The sequence below is a fragment of the Pelophylax lessonae genome, assembly GCF_965119305.1.
Source record: "Pelophylax lessonae genome assembly, chromosome: 10".
NCBI classification, from domain to species: domain Eukaryota; kingdom Metazoa; phylum Chordata; class Amphibia; order Anura; family Ranidae; genus Pelophylax; species Pelophylax lessonae.
This window is the reverse complement of record NC_138777.1, coordinates 92543995-92562855: the sequence shown is the minus strand read 5'-3', so window position 1 is coordinate 92562855 and position 18861 is coordinate 92543995. Positions and strand designations below refer to the sequence as shown.

General features: G+C 45.3%; 1 protein-coding gene across 1 annotated transcript in view; it reads right to left on the bottom strand.

Moving 5' to 3' along the window:
* Positions 1 to 1950: 1950 nt before the first annotated feature.
* Positions 1951 to 18861, bottom strand: part of CDC42BPG (CDC42 binding protein kinase gamma) — a 261194-nt gene continuing 244283 nt past the window's right edge. The window contains exons 35-37 of the mRNA XM_082270319.1: positions 14983 to 15061; positions 11316 to 11401; positions 1951 to 2345 (exon numbers count right to left, since the gene is read on the bottom strand). Of these exons, the coding sequence (XP_082126445.1) occupies positions 2298 to 2345; positions 11316 to 11401; positions 14983 to 15061 (213 nt within the window). The 3' untranslated portion in view covers positions 1951 to 2297. The remainder of the gene's footprint in view (positions 2346 to 11315; positions 11402 to 14982; positions 15062 to 18861) is intronic.

The window sequence follows — 18861 nt, the reverse complement described above, 5'->3', positions numbered from 1 at the left end:
AAACCACCTAAGGGAAAATCTAGGGCTTGTTATTGTTTGGCCCCTCATTTCAGAGTGGACACCAAGAGACAGGGCTGAGGAAAATCTCCCAAGGAGTTTCTTATGTCTCACACTGGCAACCTGTGTGCTCTCTAAACTTTTATTCTTTTCACTGTCCAGCATCTATTACCAAAATACAAACCCCCCTTCATCAGTGCTGGTGGTTAAGACCCTGGAACGCATTGAATATATCTGCAAACCTGTTAAGATAGAGGTTTGTATCAAGCCTAGCAAACGTTTGACAATCTCATTTTGTTTATTTACTGTTTCTGAGGAAGGCATGGGCCACAGGAATGTCAGGACCTCAAAAATTCTAGATTTGAAATCATTTTTGTCACAGACAGTTGCTGGAGTGCTTTACCTGTCTATGCCCATCTGCGGTGCACGATTCAGTGCATCACATGCACCACTTTGTAAATAAAATAAAAACTTTATTTGAAGTATACAAAAATTTCACTGTACAAGCACACTAATAAAATGCAGCATGTCTGCATTTTAGCTTATAGTTCTGTACCTATGTCCCATTCACACTGCAACAGTCTGTGTTCTTGTGGTGACAGGTGTTTTATAATGCAGTGTGACCACAGCAACAGTCTGTTAACCATAGCAAGTGGATACTGACATGAAGTCCTGTGTGTAAAGGTGGAACTACAGGAAGAGCTATTCATCTCTGCTTCAACAGGCTGATGTCCACTTCCTGGCTGTCTTCATTGCCATGCACATACATGGGAGCCATTCATCTTGTAACCATGCCAGAAATGTAAACTGAGCTGCACAGCTCTGTTTACATTCGGCAGTAGATTGTCAACCAGCAGGTACGCAATCTTTTTTGCAATAAAGAACCTTCCTGTCTGTACGTTTTTAACTTTAATTCTGGTTTAAAGAAAATGTAAACCCAACATTTCATATTCCTGAAATGTGCCTGCTGTACCATGAACGAAAAAGTATTGTTTTCTCTTTGTATTGCTTGCAAGGTGTGAAATCCCTGGTTTTCCTGCCAGTCCCTTGGCTTTCCTATCAAAAACTGATCACACTAGGCATGAGAGCAGTATGGTCAGTTCTGTAGCTGTGCTCAGAACTCAACCTGCTCCAATAATCAGATTTGCCTCTACTGGGAAGACCAGTGTGCTGCTTGCTCATCAACCCCAACCCCTGGCTTTCCCTGAGTTACTTATGCCTTTTAGGACAGAGGGTATGTAATCACTATTTATAATGTTTTGCCTTTTTATCTTGAGTTTAAACTGATAACTTACTTGTAAATCAAACCATTCAATTTCTAACAGATTTATTCTTCTGTATGTTTGACAGGACATAGAAAGTGGAAGCTGTGACATTTTCTGGAAATATATGGACATGGTCAGAGATTTCATAATATTTATGGTGTATAATTTTATCCTACATAAAATGCTGTATATTCACAGCAAGAAGGAAATGACACTTTCCAAGTCAGAATTTATTTACGGTTTCTTTTTTCCTTGTACATAATATAATAAACTCCATAAAAACCATATGTATTTTGCAATTCAGTTATTGATTGATATATGATGGGTTGGAACAAAATACAGACTCAAGTTAAACTGAAGCTTGCTTTTGACCATCTTACTTGCAATTTGTTAATGCCAAGTAGGAGACCATTGGTATCCAAAATACTTGTTACACCATCTCCAGCCAAAATGTTTGGACACAATGGGCTGGACATTCAGACTTATTTTTTTATTGAAGTCTAACATTTCTCCATTGTTAAAACCTGACACCAGCCTATGTTTCCTTTTTGGATACAAAGACCTGGATTATTTTTAAGGCAAATGCAAGTATAGTTTTATTTGCCTGAACTGGCAGGAAGTAATAATTGTATAAAAACATAAGTCAGAGGGGAAAAGTGTATATTAGTTACCGGGTTAATTTCTAAAAAGTAATTACAATACTTGCAGGGGTTATCTCTTATTTATAAGACTTGACGTGGGTCCCAGCAAGGGTCAGGCTTTATAAAATTTAACAAAAATTACACTTATAAAACAGTCACTATAAAATGAAACTCTTCGATATTCTCTAGCAATGATACAAATTTGTATTACTTGGCACCACTTCTTTAAGAAGTCTGTTCAAAGTTTACATGCAAAATCTTCTACTGTCACATCCAGAATGGTTTTGATTAGAGTTGCTTCTTCCATCATTTGGCTGATAAATTAGGCATAGAGTTCCTGGATTTGGCAGTGACTAGAACGGACCTCACTGGATACAGGAGACGACAAATCCTTTTAGGATGAGGTATTAGACAGGTTTAAAAAGCTGGTGTGGTCATAAATCTGCAAAAACAAAAGGAGAATCCATAAAGGTGAAAAATGACTTTGCAATGTGAAGGAAACCCATACTGAGGAAATAGGCTAGAAATATGAAACATTTCCTTAAAATGTCTACTCCCGTTTACTTGCCGCATGCTTCTTCTGTGACTCAGAAAATACTGAAACCAGAAGCAACTTGTATATACCTGCAGGAGCTTTAAATCAGAATCCTGGGCCTTTCTACCAGTCACACCTCCAGCGCTTCATAATGGTGCTGAAGCATGCCCGATTCCTCCCACACATTTCTACTGTCCCAACACTAAGATGGTCTGTCTAGGATTCTACAGGAGGGGGGGTCAGGTATGCATCAATACTTCAGGAAAAGCTGGAACTTGTCCTCCTCTGCATGGCTTGGCATTAGAACATAATGGCAATACTTTAGGAGGATTTGCATTTTATACATAATAGTTTTGGTACTCTCTATACTTGTGATGGATATGCTGTGCTTTGCTTTACAAGAAGTCAGAAACAGTGACGTTTTGGGCATACAGTGTACCTGGCCACCCCGTACACAAGACACCACTAGCAGCATTCCAGGTACTAAAAAATGCACCACTGCCTCCCTGAGCATCGCTCCAAGCCTGCTGCATCTACTCACAAGGAAGTCCCCAGCAACAGAGACAGACAACAGTGCCACATCTCTGGCCCTGACAAACTGCAAGGAATCCCCAAGAAAAAAAAAACTAACCTGACCTTAATTTGCTGGAAAAGCATTATATATATATATTCCTTAAAATGTTCTCTTCCACCTCAAACTCCAGCATAACCTGGATTAAAAATATCTGTATACTTATCTATTTTTTAATCCACTCCAGTCACGTGATCCCGCAGCTTTGGCTCTCCCCAACAACTGAGCTACCAGTGATGTTACAGCTTCTGGAATTCAGAGCCGTAGTTAAGCACTCCCTTAAAGAGAGCTAAAGGATCATTTGACCAGACCGAAGCAGATTAAAAATGAACTGCACTCTGCTCCTATAATTTGTAATAAAAGCAAAATTTCCATTCTAAAGCTTCCCTTCAAATCACTGGCTGCATCCATTTTAACTGTGGGCAGCTGAAGCTGCTGACTGTTCACTTCTTGGATTTACACAGACACACATATATAAAGACAAACTCACGCCACTGCTTTCTTAAATATTTCTCCTCTCTTAATGAATACTCATGGATCTCTACAGTCTTCTGTTCTCTCTGCCCTCACCCAGCCCCCTCCAGCTTCCCTTGGCTTTCCTATGACTAATCCTCCCTCCCTTGCAGGCAAACTCTCACGAGAATTCGAGCGAGAGCTGTGCATGATGTCATTAGCCTAGGCAAATGACCAGACAAGAAATAGGAAGTGGGCTGTATAAGGTATTAACTGAAGTGGGCTGTATAAGGTATTAACTGAAAAGGATAAAACTGAATTTTTGTAAAATCTTACCGTAAAATTCCGTTCTGAGTCCTCAGACAGTCGCCACCCACTCATACAGTCTTCACCAATGGGGTATTGACTTCCTCTCCTTAGGAGTAGCTAGGCATAAGACTTGAATATTAAAACAAAAGCATTTACATAGACACACCCATGGGGGCTGTCCCACTGGTCCAATACCCCCCTGCAATAGCCATCCCAACTCCGTTTGGTAGCAAGCAGTTAAGTGTATAAGAACCGCAAAAGAGGGGCGGGGGCGGCGACTGTCTGAGGACTCAGAAAGGAATTTTACAAAAATTCAGTTTTCTCTTACATCCTCCGACAGTCGCCGCCCACTCATACATTCTTCACCAATGGGGATGTCCCAAAGCAGTGTAGACATGAGGTGTGGGAAACACAACCGTCAGAAAAGGCAACGCAGTACCCACATCAGAGAAAGGAACCTTACGTGAACAGCAAGGGAACCTTCTGGGCAACAAAAAAGCTCAACAGGAGCAATAACCAAGGGGGGTAATCAACCCCAACAGCCAGGGACCCACACAAAACCTGGGTCCCCCTACGGCAGTGGTCCTCAACTCTGGCCTACAGGGCCCACTAACAGGCCAGATTTTAGGTATTACCTTGGGGAGATGCAGACTAGAGTACTGCAATCACTGAGCAGCAAATGATATCACCTGGGATGTATTTCAGTTATCTTGGAAATCTGGCCTGTTAGTGGGCCCTGTAAGCCAGGGTTGAGGACCACTGCCCTACGGGACTGCCGCACAGAGAACTTTGCGGCCAAAGGAGGCATCAGCTGATGCCAGAACATCAATTTTGTAGAATTTGGAAAAGGTGTGCACTGACGACCAAGTCGCAGCCTTGCACACCTGGGCCACCAAGGCCTGATGCCGGAAAGCCCAGGATGCACTCACCGATCTGGTAGAGCGCGCCTTGACAGGGAAGGGTGGAACCCCGTTCCTTCAACGAATAGGCCTGAACAATTTTCTGTCTGATCCATTTTGCAATGGTCGCCGCAGACGCAGCCATACCCTTCCCAGGTCCTTCAGGAAGGACAAAGAATCCGATTTTCGAAAGGATTCAGTCGACGACGGGTAAACCCTGATCGCCCTGACAACATCCAAAGAATGCAAGGCAATCTCCTTAGGATGCTTAGAAGGTAAAACAATGTCCTCATTGAGGTGAAAATCTGAAACCACCTTTGGAAGAAAGAACGGGTTAGGTCGCAAGACCACCTTATCCCTATGAACCACCAGGTAAGGGGAGCGGCAAGACAACGCCGCCAACTCTGACACTCTGTGAGCAGAAGTGATCGCTACCAGTAAGGCAACCTTTTTAGACAGCAGAGGTAACTAAATCTCCCTGATGTTTTCAAATGGGGAACGTTGTAACACGGACAGAACCAAGTTCAAGTCCCATGGAGGTAAGGGCTCCCTTCGAGGAGGGGCCAAGTGACGCACACCTTGAATAAAGGTGCGAATCAAGGAATGAGACGCCACAGGGCGCTGGAAAAGAACATCCAGTGCAGATACCTGGCCCTTAATCGTGGCTAACGCAAGGCGCTGGTCCACACCAGACTGGAGGAAAGCCAACACTCTCGCCACCGAGTATGAACAAGGAGAGAAACCCCTGGACTCACACCAGGCAAAATAAGCTTTCCATGTACGGTAATAAATCTTACCAGACGAGGCTTTTCTAGCCTTGATTAAAGTAGGAAGGACCTCTGAGGAGAGACCCCTGTCTCTCTGGACCTGGCTTTCAACAGCCATGCCGTTAAAGCCAGCGACTGTAAAGCAGGATGGAAGATCGGTCCCTGAGACAGCAGATCTTCCCGCATTGGCAGCCGCCATGGAGGTTCGACGGCCAGGTGAATGATTTCCGCGTACCAGGACCGGCGTGGCCAGTCAGGCGCCACTAGAATCACCAATGTTTGTTCCGAGGCCAACCTGCGAAGGAACCTGGACAACAACTGAATTGGAGGAAAGGCATAGATCAGACGATACTGATGCCAAGGCACCACCAGCACATCCGAGGCGTCTGCCAGAGGATCGTGCGTTCTTGCCACGAACCTTTCCACCTTGTGGTTTAGCCAAGACGCGAACAGATCCACATCCGGGGATCCCCACTTCGCACACAGCATTTGAAATACCTCCGGGTGCAGGGACCATTCCCCCCTGGTCCAGGGTCTGGCGGCTCAGATAATCGGCCTGCCAATTCTCCACGCCCGGAATGTGAACTGCCGATATTGCCGGGACATGAGTCTCAGCCCAAGACAGAATACTGGTCACTTCCTGGGCCGCCCGGGTACTCCTGGTGCCCCCTTGGTGGTTGATTTACGCCACCGCAGTGGCATTGTCCGTCTGCACACGTACAGGGCGGCCTTGAAGACGATCCGACCAGTGGAGCAGGCACAGCCTGATCGCTGTCAATTCCAATACGTTTATCGGAAGGGAGGATTCCTCCTCCGACCAAGTACCCTGGGCAGATAGGTTGCCAAGGACGCCACCCCAGCCCGACAGGCTGGTATCCGTGGTAATCACCATCCATAGTAATGGCCGGCAGGATTTTCCTTCCGAAACAGCCGGGGACTGAAGCCACCACAAGAGATTCATTCTGGTTTGGCGACTCAGAGACACTCTCCGGTCCAAGGACTGAGGTAGTCTGTCCCACCTGGCCAGGATCTCCGCTTGGAGAGATTGCGTGTGAAACTGAGCAAATGGTATCGCCTCGAAGGCCGATACCATCAACCCCAGGGACCGCATACAGGTCCTGAGTGACGAGGATTCGTTGTCCCTGAGGGACCTGACCTCGGACTGCAGGGTCTGGAGCTTGTCCTCCGGTAAGAACACCTTTGCCTGAGCAGAGTCCAGAACCATTCCCAAATATGGGAGACGAACCGAAGGAGACAAGGTCGACTTCTGAACGTTGATTGTCCAACCAAACTCCTGGAGCGTCTGGACCATAGTGGGCAGATCGTGCAACAGGCTCTGGCTGGCACTCGACCTTAACAGGCGATCGTCCAGATATCCCAAGACCGCAATGCCCTGTGCCTGCAACAGGCCCAGAACAGGCACCAACACTTTGGTAAAGACCCTTGGAGCCAAAGCGAGACCAAAAGGTAACTCCACAAACTGATAATAATCCTCCGCGATAGCAAACCGGAGGTACCGCTGATGACCCTCGAAAATGGGGATGTGTAGATACGCATCCTTCAGGTCGATAGAGGCCAGGAATTCTCCCGGACTCAGGGAGGCCACCACCGAGCGGAGCGATTCCATGCGGGACTTTCGAATGCGCACAAAGCAGTTCAGGGCTTTTAAGTCCAGAATAGGACGCACTTTGCCCTCCTTTCTGGGCACAGTGAACAGATTCGAGTAAAACCCCCAAAACCTGTCCCAATGAGGCACCGGGACGATTACCCCCTGAGCGAGGAGATCCTGTACCGCTTGATGCAGGTCTTGTAACCGCCCTGGGGTCAAATGAAGATTTGAGGGAAAGAATCTGTCTGCCGGCCGTGAAAGAAATTCAATCTTGTACCCTGATCTAATGATTTCCTGAACCCACCTGTCCGGAACTCGGAGCAGCCAAGGTTGGAGGAAACCGCGCAAACGTCCCCCCACCCCTGAAAAGGGTGAGGGCGCCCCTTCAGGCAGAGGCGGACTGAGCCGCCGCACCAGCTTGGCCGGATTTTTGTTTGCCGGCCCAGGGCTTTCTCTGGCCACCCTGGCCCTTGAAGGGTTTCCCCTTGTACTGTGCCTTGAAGGCACGAAAGGACCCCTGATTAGGTTTAAAGGCGGGACCCCACTTACCACGGAAAAACTTGCCCTTAGGATTCTGGGGCAGCAGAGTGCTCTTGCCCCCAGTGACTCCTTTAACCAATTCATCCAGGGAGTCTCCAAAAAGGCGAGACCCCGCATAGAGAATATCAGCCACCATCTTTCTGGATTTCTGGTCAGCCAACCAGCTTTTCAACCATATCAGTCGACGGTTAAGCACCGCGACACTGGACAGGCGCGCAGCCAATGGGGCCTCATTTAAGGCCGCATCGCACAAATACATGACCCCTTAATAAATCTGGTCCACCATCTACACGGTAGTGGGGGGGGGGGCAGAATCAGCCACGAGAGTTCGTCTTAACACCTTGGTCCAATCCGCCACAGCCTGAGCCGCCATGACAGAGGCGGAAATAGGCTTTAGCATGGAACCCGCCACCACGTAGGTATGGCGGGCAAGAGATTCCAGCCTCCTATCCGTAGGATCCCTAAATACCGGAGAATCTTCGGTGGGAACCAGAGTAGCCTTGTTCAATCTGGCTACAGTGTGATCCACTCGAGGAGCCACACACCAGCGTGCAACCGTAGTAGACGCAAAAGGGTAAAGAAGTTGAAACCTTTTCGGCACCGTGAAGGTGTGTTTTAAAATTTCGCCATTGCTCATTCACTGTGTGATGAAACTCAGCGGGGCAAGGAAAAACCTGCGGGTCCTGTGTGTACCAAAAGAGGACACAATGCCCGGAGGATTGGGCTCATCCTCTAAATGTAGTGTTTCTTTAATGGCAAAAATCAGCGCATCCACAGCTGCGCGTTCCTCGGGCGTCCCAGGGGGAGATTCGTCCACCCCTGTAACCTCCGCCTCCCCCTCAGACTCTTGCGGGTCCTGAGAAGAGCGAGACCCTGAAAGGGGCACGCTACCTGCAGCAACCATGTCACATTCGGAATCAGAAGAAAAAGAAATCCTAGGCCTTTTTCTAGCAGCACGTTCAGTCATCAGCACATCCATTTTGGACACCAAAGTCGCCACTACAGCAGCCAAATTAGTCAGGGTAGAGGATTCAGAGGAACTTGAATCCCTCACCAAGGCTGGAGGGAATTTGCTGTCCTGTGATTGCTTTGCAAAAAAGTTTTTTTTTTTTTTTTTAAGGTACCGGCCCTTTAAGTGCGCCGCGGACCCCGCAGCACACCGCTACAATGACTGTGGAACACAGACCCCCCCGCAGGGACAAACTGAAAGCCAGGAAGATTGCACAAGGGAGGAAAAGGACAGCAAAACAGAGCCCCACAAGTGTGTTACCACCGCAGTCGGTCGCTCCTGATTGAAGGAAGGAAGTGATGTCACCGCCAGACACTGAACTGAGGCTGCAGGCTAAGGAAACATGGATGCCTATGTAAAGTAATGGGAGGCTTCAGTAAAATGGCCGCCGACATGTGCTCGGAACGATCGTTTGCCATACACAAGATGGCGCCGCAAGGCACCAAAATACACTAGATACAATGCTGTATAAGCGCCCATAGTGAAGCTAGACATGCTGCCCACACCTAAAATGGCGGACCGGCGGTTTTTAACCCCGCAGCGGTCGCCGCACGTGTCTGTACCTCCAAGCACCCTAACGTGACACAGGAGAGGGATCCCCCAAAACCTCACACAGCGCTGGCTGTGAGAGAAAAACCCCCCGCAGGGATCGGGATAAGGGAGCCCAAAACGCACAGACATAGGGGACACCACAGACACACAGGACTGCCGACCCCAGACAGAGGCCCCACACAGAGTGTAGTTACCTGTACCCGATGGCGTGGGGTGCCTCATATCAAACGGGAAACCACCCGCCCTCAGATGGCAGGGGAGTGCCGTCAGCCAGAAAACGCAGGACACCAGCAGTACACGGACGAACCGTGAATGTGTCCGGTGAGGTAGCCGCCTCACAGGCTGCATCCCTGAGGACAGGGATGGGTCGTTTGCGAGGCCAGGGCGAACACATAGCCTGCTAAACGCTCGATGGCGGGCTGGGATTCCATCTGATCTGCTGTCCCGGAGCACCAGGACAACCAGTCCGATTCCCAGCTCCGCAAACGCTGCCTTCATCCGAAGATCTGACTAACGCTGACAAAATAAAACAGCTAGTAATGCAAAGAAAAAAAGACATTTGCAGAAAATAAAATAGGAGGCTGAGACTGTAGCCCCAGCACAGGGAAGCCTATCTACACCTGAACTAGGCAGAAGACAAACTGAGTTGGGATGGCTATTGCAGGGGGATATTGGACCAGTGGGACAGCTCCCATGGGTGTGTCTATGTAAATGCTTTTGTTTTAACAAGTCTTATGCCTAGCTACTCCTAAGGAGAGGAAGTCAATACCCCATTGCTGAAGACTGTATGAGTGAGCGGCAACTGTCGGAGGACGTAAGAGAAAAAATGTTTTACTATAAAAAGTTAAAACAACAAGAGCAGAAGATTTCATAGACGGAAAGATGACAAACTGACTGAAGGCCCACTTTAAGTACACAGATCTTTTTTTAATACAGGTTAGCTAGGATAGGTAGGGGTGGGAAAGGAACATTTTCAGGAATAGATATAGTTGCTTTTTTCCCCCACTTTCACCACAGAATCCTGTGCTAACTGGAACACACACAGGGGTTGCCAATGTTAGTAAAGCAGGGCTATCAGAGAACATCCAGTATACTTGGTAAACAGGTTAAAAACCTGCACTGGTTGGCTAACTGGAGAAACTTTTCAATATCTGGGAAGGATCAGCAAAAGATGATAGTAGAATAAACAGGTGTGGTGTGGGGAGGGGTTATAGCTTCCAGGGGGGGTTGGCCTTTAGTTTTACTATATGCCTAGTATCCATTTCTTCTGTAGGTGGAAGTATGTTCCTTTGTTTTTTACAATTAAGTTGTGTGCTCCAGATGAACTTCTGAGGTAGATATCTGTTCACTGTAAATTTAAGCACCTGGCTCTCAAGCTTGGATGAGAGAAAGAATGTACCTTATCTAAAGTTCTTTGGGAGGCAAGCAAAATTGTTCCATGTATTACCATAACTGGTCATGACTGCACGCACCCTTCATAAGGGTTCTTCGATTAATATTGTTTCACACACTGCAGACTTGTTTTAGTTTACTTTTTTCCCTTTGAGCTGAAGGTCTAAAACTGAATGAGTTTTATGCTCTCTGAGTCGGGACAAAAACAATTCAAGAGTTTTTACTTTACTTGCTGGTTACATATTCTGGGGCAAGTTTCCTTCAGTCTGGCCTAAACTACTTTGTTATTCATTTTATCAAAGACATATTTTTTTAAATAGGACATGGTAGTTTCAATGGAAGGAATGTCCAAGAAATCACAAACAGGGTTGGGCTTTAAACTGTACTGTATGCAGGGAAGATCTGCTATTACCAAGGAACAGATATAAAACACATGACCAACCAGGGTTGCCATCCTAACCCGTGGTTTTACTAGGGAGTCATTGATGTGGAACACACACACAATAAATGAGGTATAAGGTCTGAATTCCCAACCTGTATGCTGGGGGTTCTCTATAGACCTAGGTCTAGGCCCACAAAGCAGACCTGCAATATTACATAGCGGTGGGCACAGGAGTACATCAAACCCAAAGAAAACAAGCAGAGAAACACAAATCTGAAATTATATCGGAGGACCAAAAGATGGTGGCGCTTTGGTTATCATGTAATGCCAGGTAATAAAAGCTTGTGCATAAACATATCTTGTTATTTTACAGAAAATGTCAAAATCGTTTTACCTCACTTCCTATATCAGACGAGGGGATGGGGCTGAGAGGTGAGGAAAGAGAATCCTCTGACTGAGAGCTGCAGGAGCTTCGCTTTACTAAAAAGAAAGAACATACGAAGATTCAAACAAACAATGAAATTGCAACTGGGGCCATATAAATGCAAACTACTGTATGAAAAAAAAAAAAATATATATATATATATATATATATATATATATATATATATATATATATATATATATATATATATATATATATATATTACACACACAAAAGTGAGTACACCCCTCACATTTTTGTAAATATTTTATTCTATCTTTTCATGTGACAACACTGAAGAAATGACACTTTGCTACAATGTAAAGTAGTGAGTGTACAGCTTGTATAACAGTGTAAATTTGCTGTCCCCTCAAAATAACTCAACACACAGCCATTAATGTCTAAACCGCTGGCAACAAAAGTGAGTACACCCATAAGTTATAATGTCCAAATTGGGCCCAAAGTGTCAATACTTTGTGTGGCCACCATTATTTTCCAGCACTGCCTTAACCTTCTTGGGCATGGAGCTCACCAGAGGTTCACAGATTGCCACTGGAGCCCTCTTCCACAACTGCATGACATCACGGAAATGGTGGATGTTAGAGACCGTGAGCTCCTCCACCTTCCGTTTGAGGATGTCCCACAGATGCTCAATAGGGTTTAGGTCTAGAGACATGGTTGGCCAGTCAATCACCTTTACCCTCAGCTTCTTTAGCAAGGCAGTGGTCATTTTGGAGTGATGTTTGGGACCGTTATGTTGAAATACTGCCCTGCGGCCCAGTCTCCGAAGAGAGGGGAGTCATGCACTGCTTCAGTATGTTACAGTACATGTTGGCATTTACGGTTCCCTCAATGAACTGTAGCTCCCCAGTTTCGGCAGCACTCATACAGCCCCAGACAATGACACTCCCACCACCATGCTTGACTGTAGGAAAGACACGCTTGTCTTTGTACTCCTCACCTGGTTGCCGCCACACACAAGCTTGACACCTTCTGAACCAAATACATTTATCTTAGTCTCATTAGACCACAGGACACAGTTCCAGTAATCCATGTCCTTAGTCTGCTTGTCTTCAGCAAACTGCGGGCTTTCTTGTGCATCATCTTTACAAGAGGCTTCCTTCTGGGACGACAGCCATGCAGACCAATTTGATGCAATGTGCGGCCTATGGTTTGAGCACTGACAGGCTGACCCACCACCCCCTTCAACCTCTGCAGCAATGCTGGCAGCAATCATACGTCTATTTCCCAAAGACAACCTCTGGATATGATGCTGAGCACGTGCACTCAACTTGTTTGGTCGACCATGGCGAGGCCTATTCTGAGTGTAACCTGTCCTGATAAACCGCTGTATGGTCTTGACCACCATACTGCAGCTCAGTTTCAGGGTCTTGGCAATCTTCTTATAGCCTAGGCCATCTTTCTTTATGTACCACAACAATTCTTTTTTTCAGGTCCTCAGAGCTCTTTGCCATGAGGTGCTATGTTGAACTTCCAGTGACCAGTATGAGAGAGAGCGAGAGCGATAACACCAAATTTAACGCACCTGCTCCCCATTCACACTTGAGACCTTGTAACACTAACGAGTCACATGACACCAGGGAGGGAAAATGCTGCTAGTGCAGCAACATGCAAGCCCTGGGTCTGGCGACGTAGACCTACGTCACCAGATTCCCCCTTCTCTCAGCGCCGCATGCGCGCCGCCGGAGGCTCGCTCCTGCTGTGTTTAGACACAGCGGGAGTCAGGCCAGGGGAGGAGATGCGGTGATCACCGTCTCTCCTCCCCGATCGACGGGGAAAGACTGAAGAAATCCACCCGTTTGTGTAAACGAAGCAGGCAGATCTCCTCTGACAGGCAGGGACAGATGACAGGATTCAGCATAGCTGAACCTGCGATCTGTGTCGGTGTCACACAACCCCCTCCCCCCCACACATGTCAGTAAGCATGAGGCACACATTTAACCCCTTGATCACCAACAGTGTTAACCCCTTCCCTGCCAGTGTCATTATTGCAGTAACAGTGCATATTTTTAGCACCGATTACTGTAGTAATGTCACTGGTCCCCCCAAAAGTGTCAAAAATGTCAGTTAGAGGTGCGATCTGTCCGCCGCAATCCCACAAAAAAAAAAATCCCAGATCGCTGCCATTACTAGTAAAAAAAATATAAATAAAAATGACAAATCTTTCCCGTAGTTAGGAAACGCGATAACTTTTGCGCAAACCAATCAAAATACGCTTATTGTGATTTTTTTTATCAAAAATATGTAGCAGAAAACAGATTGGCCTAAAAAAAAATGTTAAAAAATTTTGATTTGTAAATTTTTTTGTGGGAATGTTATATATCAGAATGTGAAAAATATTTTATTTTTTTTTTCAAAATTGTCGCTTTTTTTCAAAAATTTGGGTACGTTTGGGTACAGCGTTGCATGACCGCGCAATTGTCAGTTAAAGTCGCCCAGTGCCAAGTTGAAAAAAGTGGCCTGGACGTTAAGCAGGAAAATCCTCCGGTCTTAAAGTGGTTAATAGCTGTGTACAAAAATACAAAAGTAACCAGCCAGTAGAAACTGCTTGTCCCTTCCTCCCAGCACTTACGAAAACACAGTGCAAGGAATCAAATTTATGTAATTAAACATTCATCCCCTGCACATAAATTGTTCAAGGCAATAAAATCAGATGCTGCATCAAATCTGAAATTCAATTATCATGCTTCCATCATCTCGAAAATAATAAACAATGTCCACATTAGCAGGCCTAAAGTGGGAGAAAATAACTCTACTGTACCTTAAACAGTCCTCCAGATCCAAGAGATAAGGACACGCGGCATCATTCCAGCTAGCACCCCTATCTTTAACTTCTCTGCAGACTGGATTGCGGACTTGCGCTTGGTGTTAGATTTCCCCTTTTCGGGGGGATAACGGCCAGGTCTCTCTGGACCTAACTGGGGTACTAGTAACCTCGCAAGTACATCCTCTTCCAGGCCACTATGATGGACATTATTGACTCTTTTTGACATTTCTGTGGCTGTTGCATGGAGGTCTTTTCTAAAAATAGCTTGTCAACAAATTTTGGTAATATCGGAGGTGGAGAGGTGTGCTAGCGGAGACGAGGCTGCTTGCCGTTCTGGATGATTATCTAAGCCCCTCTTTATGTGATCTCTGGTGAGTGTTCAATCAGTAGGGGAGAGGTCTCATGCAGTGTGGTGATGGGCCAGTGGTCGTGCAGTTTGGACTTCACGCTTGAGAGTTTGTCCCCCCGGACACCTCCTGGGAATTTTAAAAGAACCTTTCAGGACTTTTTGTAAAAGGACTGTTTAAGGCACAGGAGAGTTATTTTCTCCCTCTTTAAGCGCTGCTAATGCGGACATTGTTTATTATTTTATGGATGATGGAGGCATGATAATTTAATTAATGGCTGTGTGTTGAGTTATTTTGAGGGGACAGCAAATTTACACTGTTATACAAGCTGTACACTCACTACTTTACATTGTAGCAAAGTGTCATTTCTTCAGTGTTGGCACATGAAAAGATATAATAAAATATTTACAAAAATGGGAGGGGGGTGTACTCACTTTGATACTGTAAATATATTTATATTTTCAGATAGATAGAAGATAGTGGTGACATGAGGTGGACTTACCAGTATCACTACTGGAAGATAGAGGCCTTTCTGTTCTAACTGCATCATGTCCAGTACTGTTTCTTTTCTCTTCTTGTGCCTAATAGGGATAGAGCAAAATTACAATTTCACTTACTATTAGTGCACTGTGTAATATTACTTATTGTTGTAATCATTTAAGGTAATTACAAGTATGGGAAGTTACGCAGGCCAGTTATGAAAAAACGGAAGTCTTCAACTATATAGAACAAACATTTAGTGGCCAACTAGTACATTGTGGTTTATGTAAAGAGTTGGAAGCCTGTTACAATCACTTTGTTTGGTATACAAAACTGAAAATTGCAGCCTTTCTGCGCAGCCAATTTTAATATTTAAAATGACATGATCATTAATGTCAATAACAAAGCAGGCAGGATATTCGGTTTTTACTCTCACACATATGATCTAATTTTTGCAATATGTAAGGCTGCTAATGCATGTACAGATTACCAGTTCTGCTAGTGCTTGTATGGAATGCCACGCTTTTAGGACTTTTGTCCATCACTTGATATTTGTGCAAAATGCTGAAAGATTACTCAGCATGTGTGGCATTTAATTTCTGTGCAAAAGAACTGGAAATTATTTAGGAGTCAGGCAGTAGCTCTTATGGAGGTACGATAGTTAGATCAGTGACAGTTTGCAAAAAATAAGATGTGAATGGCCAGCCTTAGAAAATTGCTAGGGCCCCCCCCAATGCACACACTTATAAATGCCACCCACTCTGTTAGACTCGTATTTTGTTAGCATTCGTAGGTGATGATGACCTCTTCTCCTGTGGAGAAGTTTTTCCTCCTAAAACATTCTTTTTTTCTTATTACACTTCTATCAGGATCTGACTGCTTATTGCTCTGGGCTATGTAGCAGTTCCTAGATCGGTACCCCTTGGTATTATAGCTTGGAGACTGTACCCAGACCCCACTGTGTGGGGCTGGCCTATATTGTTGGATAATTTAACTCTCCCTCACATTATCACCTTTTATTTACTGTCTGTGACCCCAATTGAGAGATTTCCTCCACATTTGCGGTGTGGAAAACAGCCCTTCCTGTCCAGGTGGCCAATCTAGGAAAAGAATCCTCCCTGGGGACAGAGAGAATCTAAAATCTACCAGAGATTCCCCACTATTAAAAAAAAAAAAAAGGCTTGTCTAGAGCTGGGCTTTAACATTTGTTGAGATACAAGAAAATTGCATAATGTATGGTCGGCCTATACCTAAATTTGCTCCCACCCCCATTCTTAGACTACTGTATCAACCCTGTAAAAGAAAAGATATCTATAATCACTTATCCTGAAGCCGCTCCAGTCCGGTCACATGATTGGGTCCCAGCGCTGGATTCAATGTAGAGGAGAGGCAGCGACAACGGCTGCAGAGCCTGGATCCATGATGCCACCCATAGGCTTACTATGGGGCATCTGTTGTCTGCTGTCCCTCCTCTACATTGAAGTCAGCGTTGCGACCGGTGCAGCTTCAGACTAGGTATGTAAAAGCATCTTTTCTTTTACAGGATAGATAGAATAGACTTAGAATGAAGCTGGGAGTAGATTTAGGCTTAAAAATTGACTGGAATTCCACTAAGTGCAAAAGTGTAGTGAAGCACATCCATTGTGTAGCACTTCACAGCATTAAGCGGAGCCTGTGTAGGCAATGAGGAAAATATGGAGGTCTCCACATACATATATCACATAGAAAATAAAAAAAATGTACAAAAAAAAATATATATATATATATATATATATATATATATATATATATATATATATATATATATATATATATATATATATATATATATGTATAGAGAGATAGAGAGAGATATAGAGAGAGAGCAAAAAAATTAAAGCAACACTTTCTAATCAGAGTGTAGCATCAAGTCAAGTAAACTCCTGGTATATTGATCTGTTCAGTTAAGTAGCAGAGGGGGGTTTTTAATCAGTTTCAGCTGCTTTGGTGTTAATTAACAGGTGCACTAGATGGGCAACAATGAGACAACCTCCAAAACAGGAATGGTTTTACAGATTAAGGCCACAATCATTTTTTTACATAGTTACATAGTTAGTGAGGTTGAAAAAAGACATCAGTCCATCCAGTTCAACCTATGATTTGTGTGTGTGTTTGCTTTTAACCGTACATTGTATACCCCTGTATGTTGTGTTTCCCCACTATTAAAGACTGTACCCTACTCATCTTCTCCGGCTGTTTTTCACTAGTTTTGCATTTGGCGGTCCAACTCCTCGAGAATGGCACATCAATATGTGCCATTGCCGGAAGGTTTGCTATGTCTCCCAGCACAGTCTCAAGAGCATGGAGGAGATTCCAGGAGACTGGCAGTTACTCTAGGAGAACTGGACAGGGCCATGAAGGTCCTTAATCCATCAGCAGTATCTGCTCCTTTGTGCAAGGAGGAACAGGATGAGCACTGCCAGAGCCCTTCAAAATGACCTCCAGCAGGCTACTGGAGTGAATGTCTCTGACCAAATAATCAGAAACTGACTTCATGAGGGTGGCCTGAGGGCCCGACGTCCTCTAGTGGGCTCTGTGGAGCTTGATTGGCATTTGCAAATGAACACCAGAATTGGCAGGTCCGCCACTGGCGCCCTTTGCTTTTGATGAGAGCAGGTTGACTCTGAGCACATGTGACAGACCTGAAAGGGTCTGGAGAAGCCATGGAGAACGTTATGCTGCCTGTAACATTGATCAGCATGACCAGTTTGGTGGTGAGTCAGTGATGGTCAGGGGAGACATATCCATAGAGGGATGCACAGACCTCTACAGGCTAGTCAATGGCACCCTGACTGCCATTAGGTATCAGGATGAACTCCTTGGACCCATTGTCAGACCCTACGCTGGTGCAGTGGGTCCTGGGTTCCTCCTGGTGCACGTTAATGCCCAGCCTCATATGGATAGAGTATGCAGCCAGTTCCTGCAGGAACTGAAGAAGGAATAGATATCAATGTATAGAATAACGTGCAGCACTAAAATTGGATTTTTGACTTACCGTAAAATCCTTTGCTCTTAAGCTCATTGACAGACGCAGTCCTCTTTGATTAATATCAGTAGGGTTATACTGCCCCCTACAGGAGTAGGACACTAGGCAGGAAAAACGTTCTGGCCACACCTTAGGGGCAGTCCCAGAGGGTATATCCTCTCTCTCCCTGCTACAGGATGTCAGTTATGTAACAAAGCAGTGTCAGAGAATTTAACCCAACCCAACTCAAAAATAGAGGGGTGGGTACTACGTCTGTCAATGAGCTTAAGAGAAAACGGAATTTTTGTAAAATCTTACCTGTAAAATTCCTTTCTCTGAGTCCTCCGACAGTCGCCGCCTCTTCATATTCGTCACATATGGGGTATTAGACTTTGCTCCGAAGGAGTAGCTAGGCAACAGAATATGTTAACATTAAAGCTTTTAACATATCCCACCCTCAAGGGGTGGTCCCCTCAGTCAATACCCTCCTACTTCCTGCAACCATATCTCAGTTTCAGTGGAATAGCAGTAGAGTACACAACCAAACCCCAAAAGAGGGGCGGGGGCGGCGACTGTCGGAGGACTCAGAGAAAGGAATTTTACAGGTAAGATTTTACAAAAATTCCATTTTCTCTTACGTCCTCCGACAGTCGCCGCCTCTTCATATTCGTCACATATGGGGACGTCCCAAAGCAGTGCAAACATGAGGGGTGGGAAACGCATCCGCGCCGAAAGGCAACGCAGTCTCCGCATCAAAGAAAGGAACCTTACCAAAGGAAGGAAACCAGCTGGGCTACAGGAAAAATAATTGCTCAACAGGAGCAACAACCCAGGAAAAGACAAATAACCAGGGGATAAAAAACTTATCCCAACAGCCAGAGGTCCCCAACAAGGGAC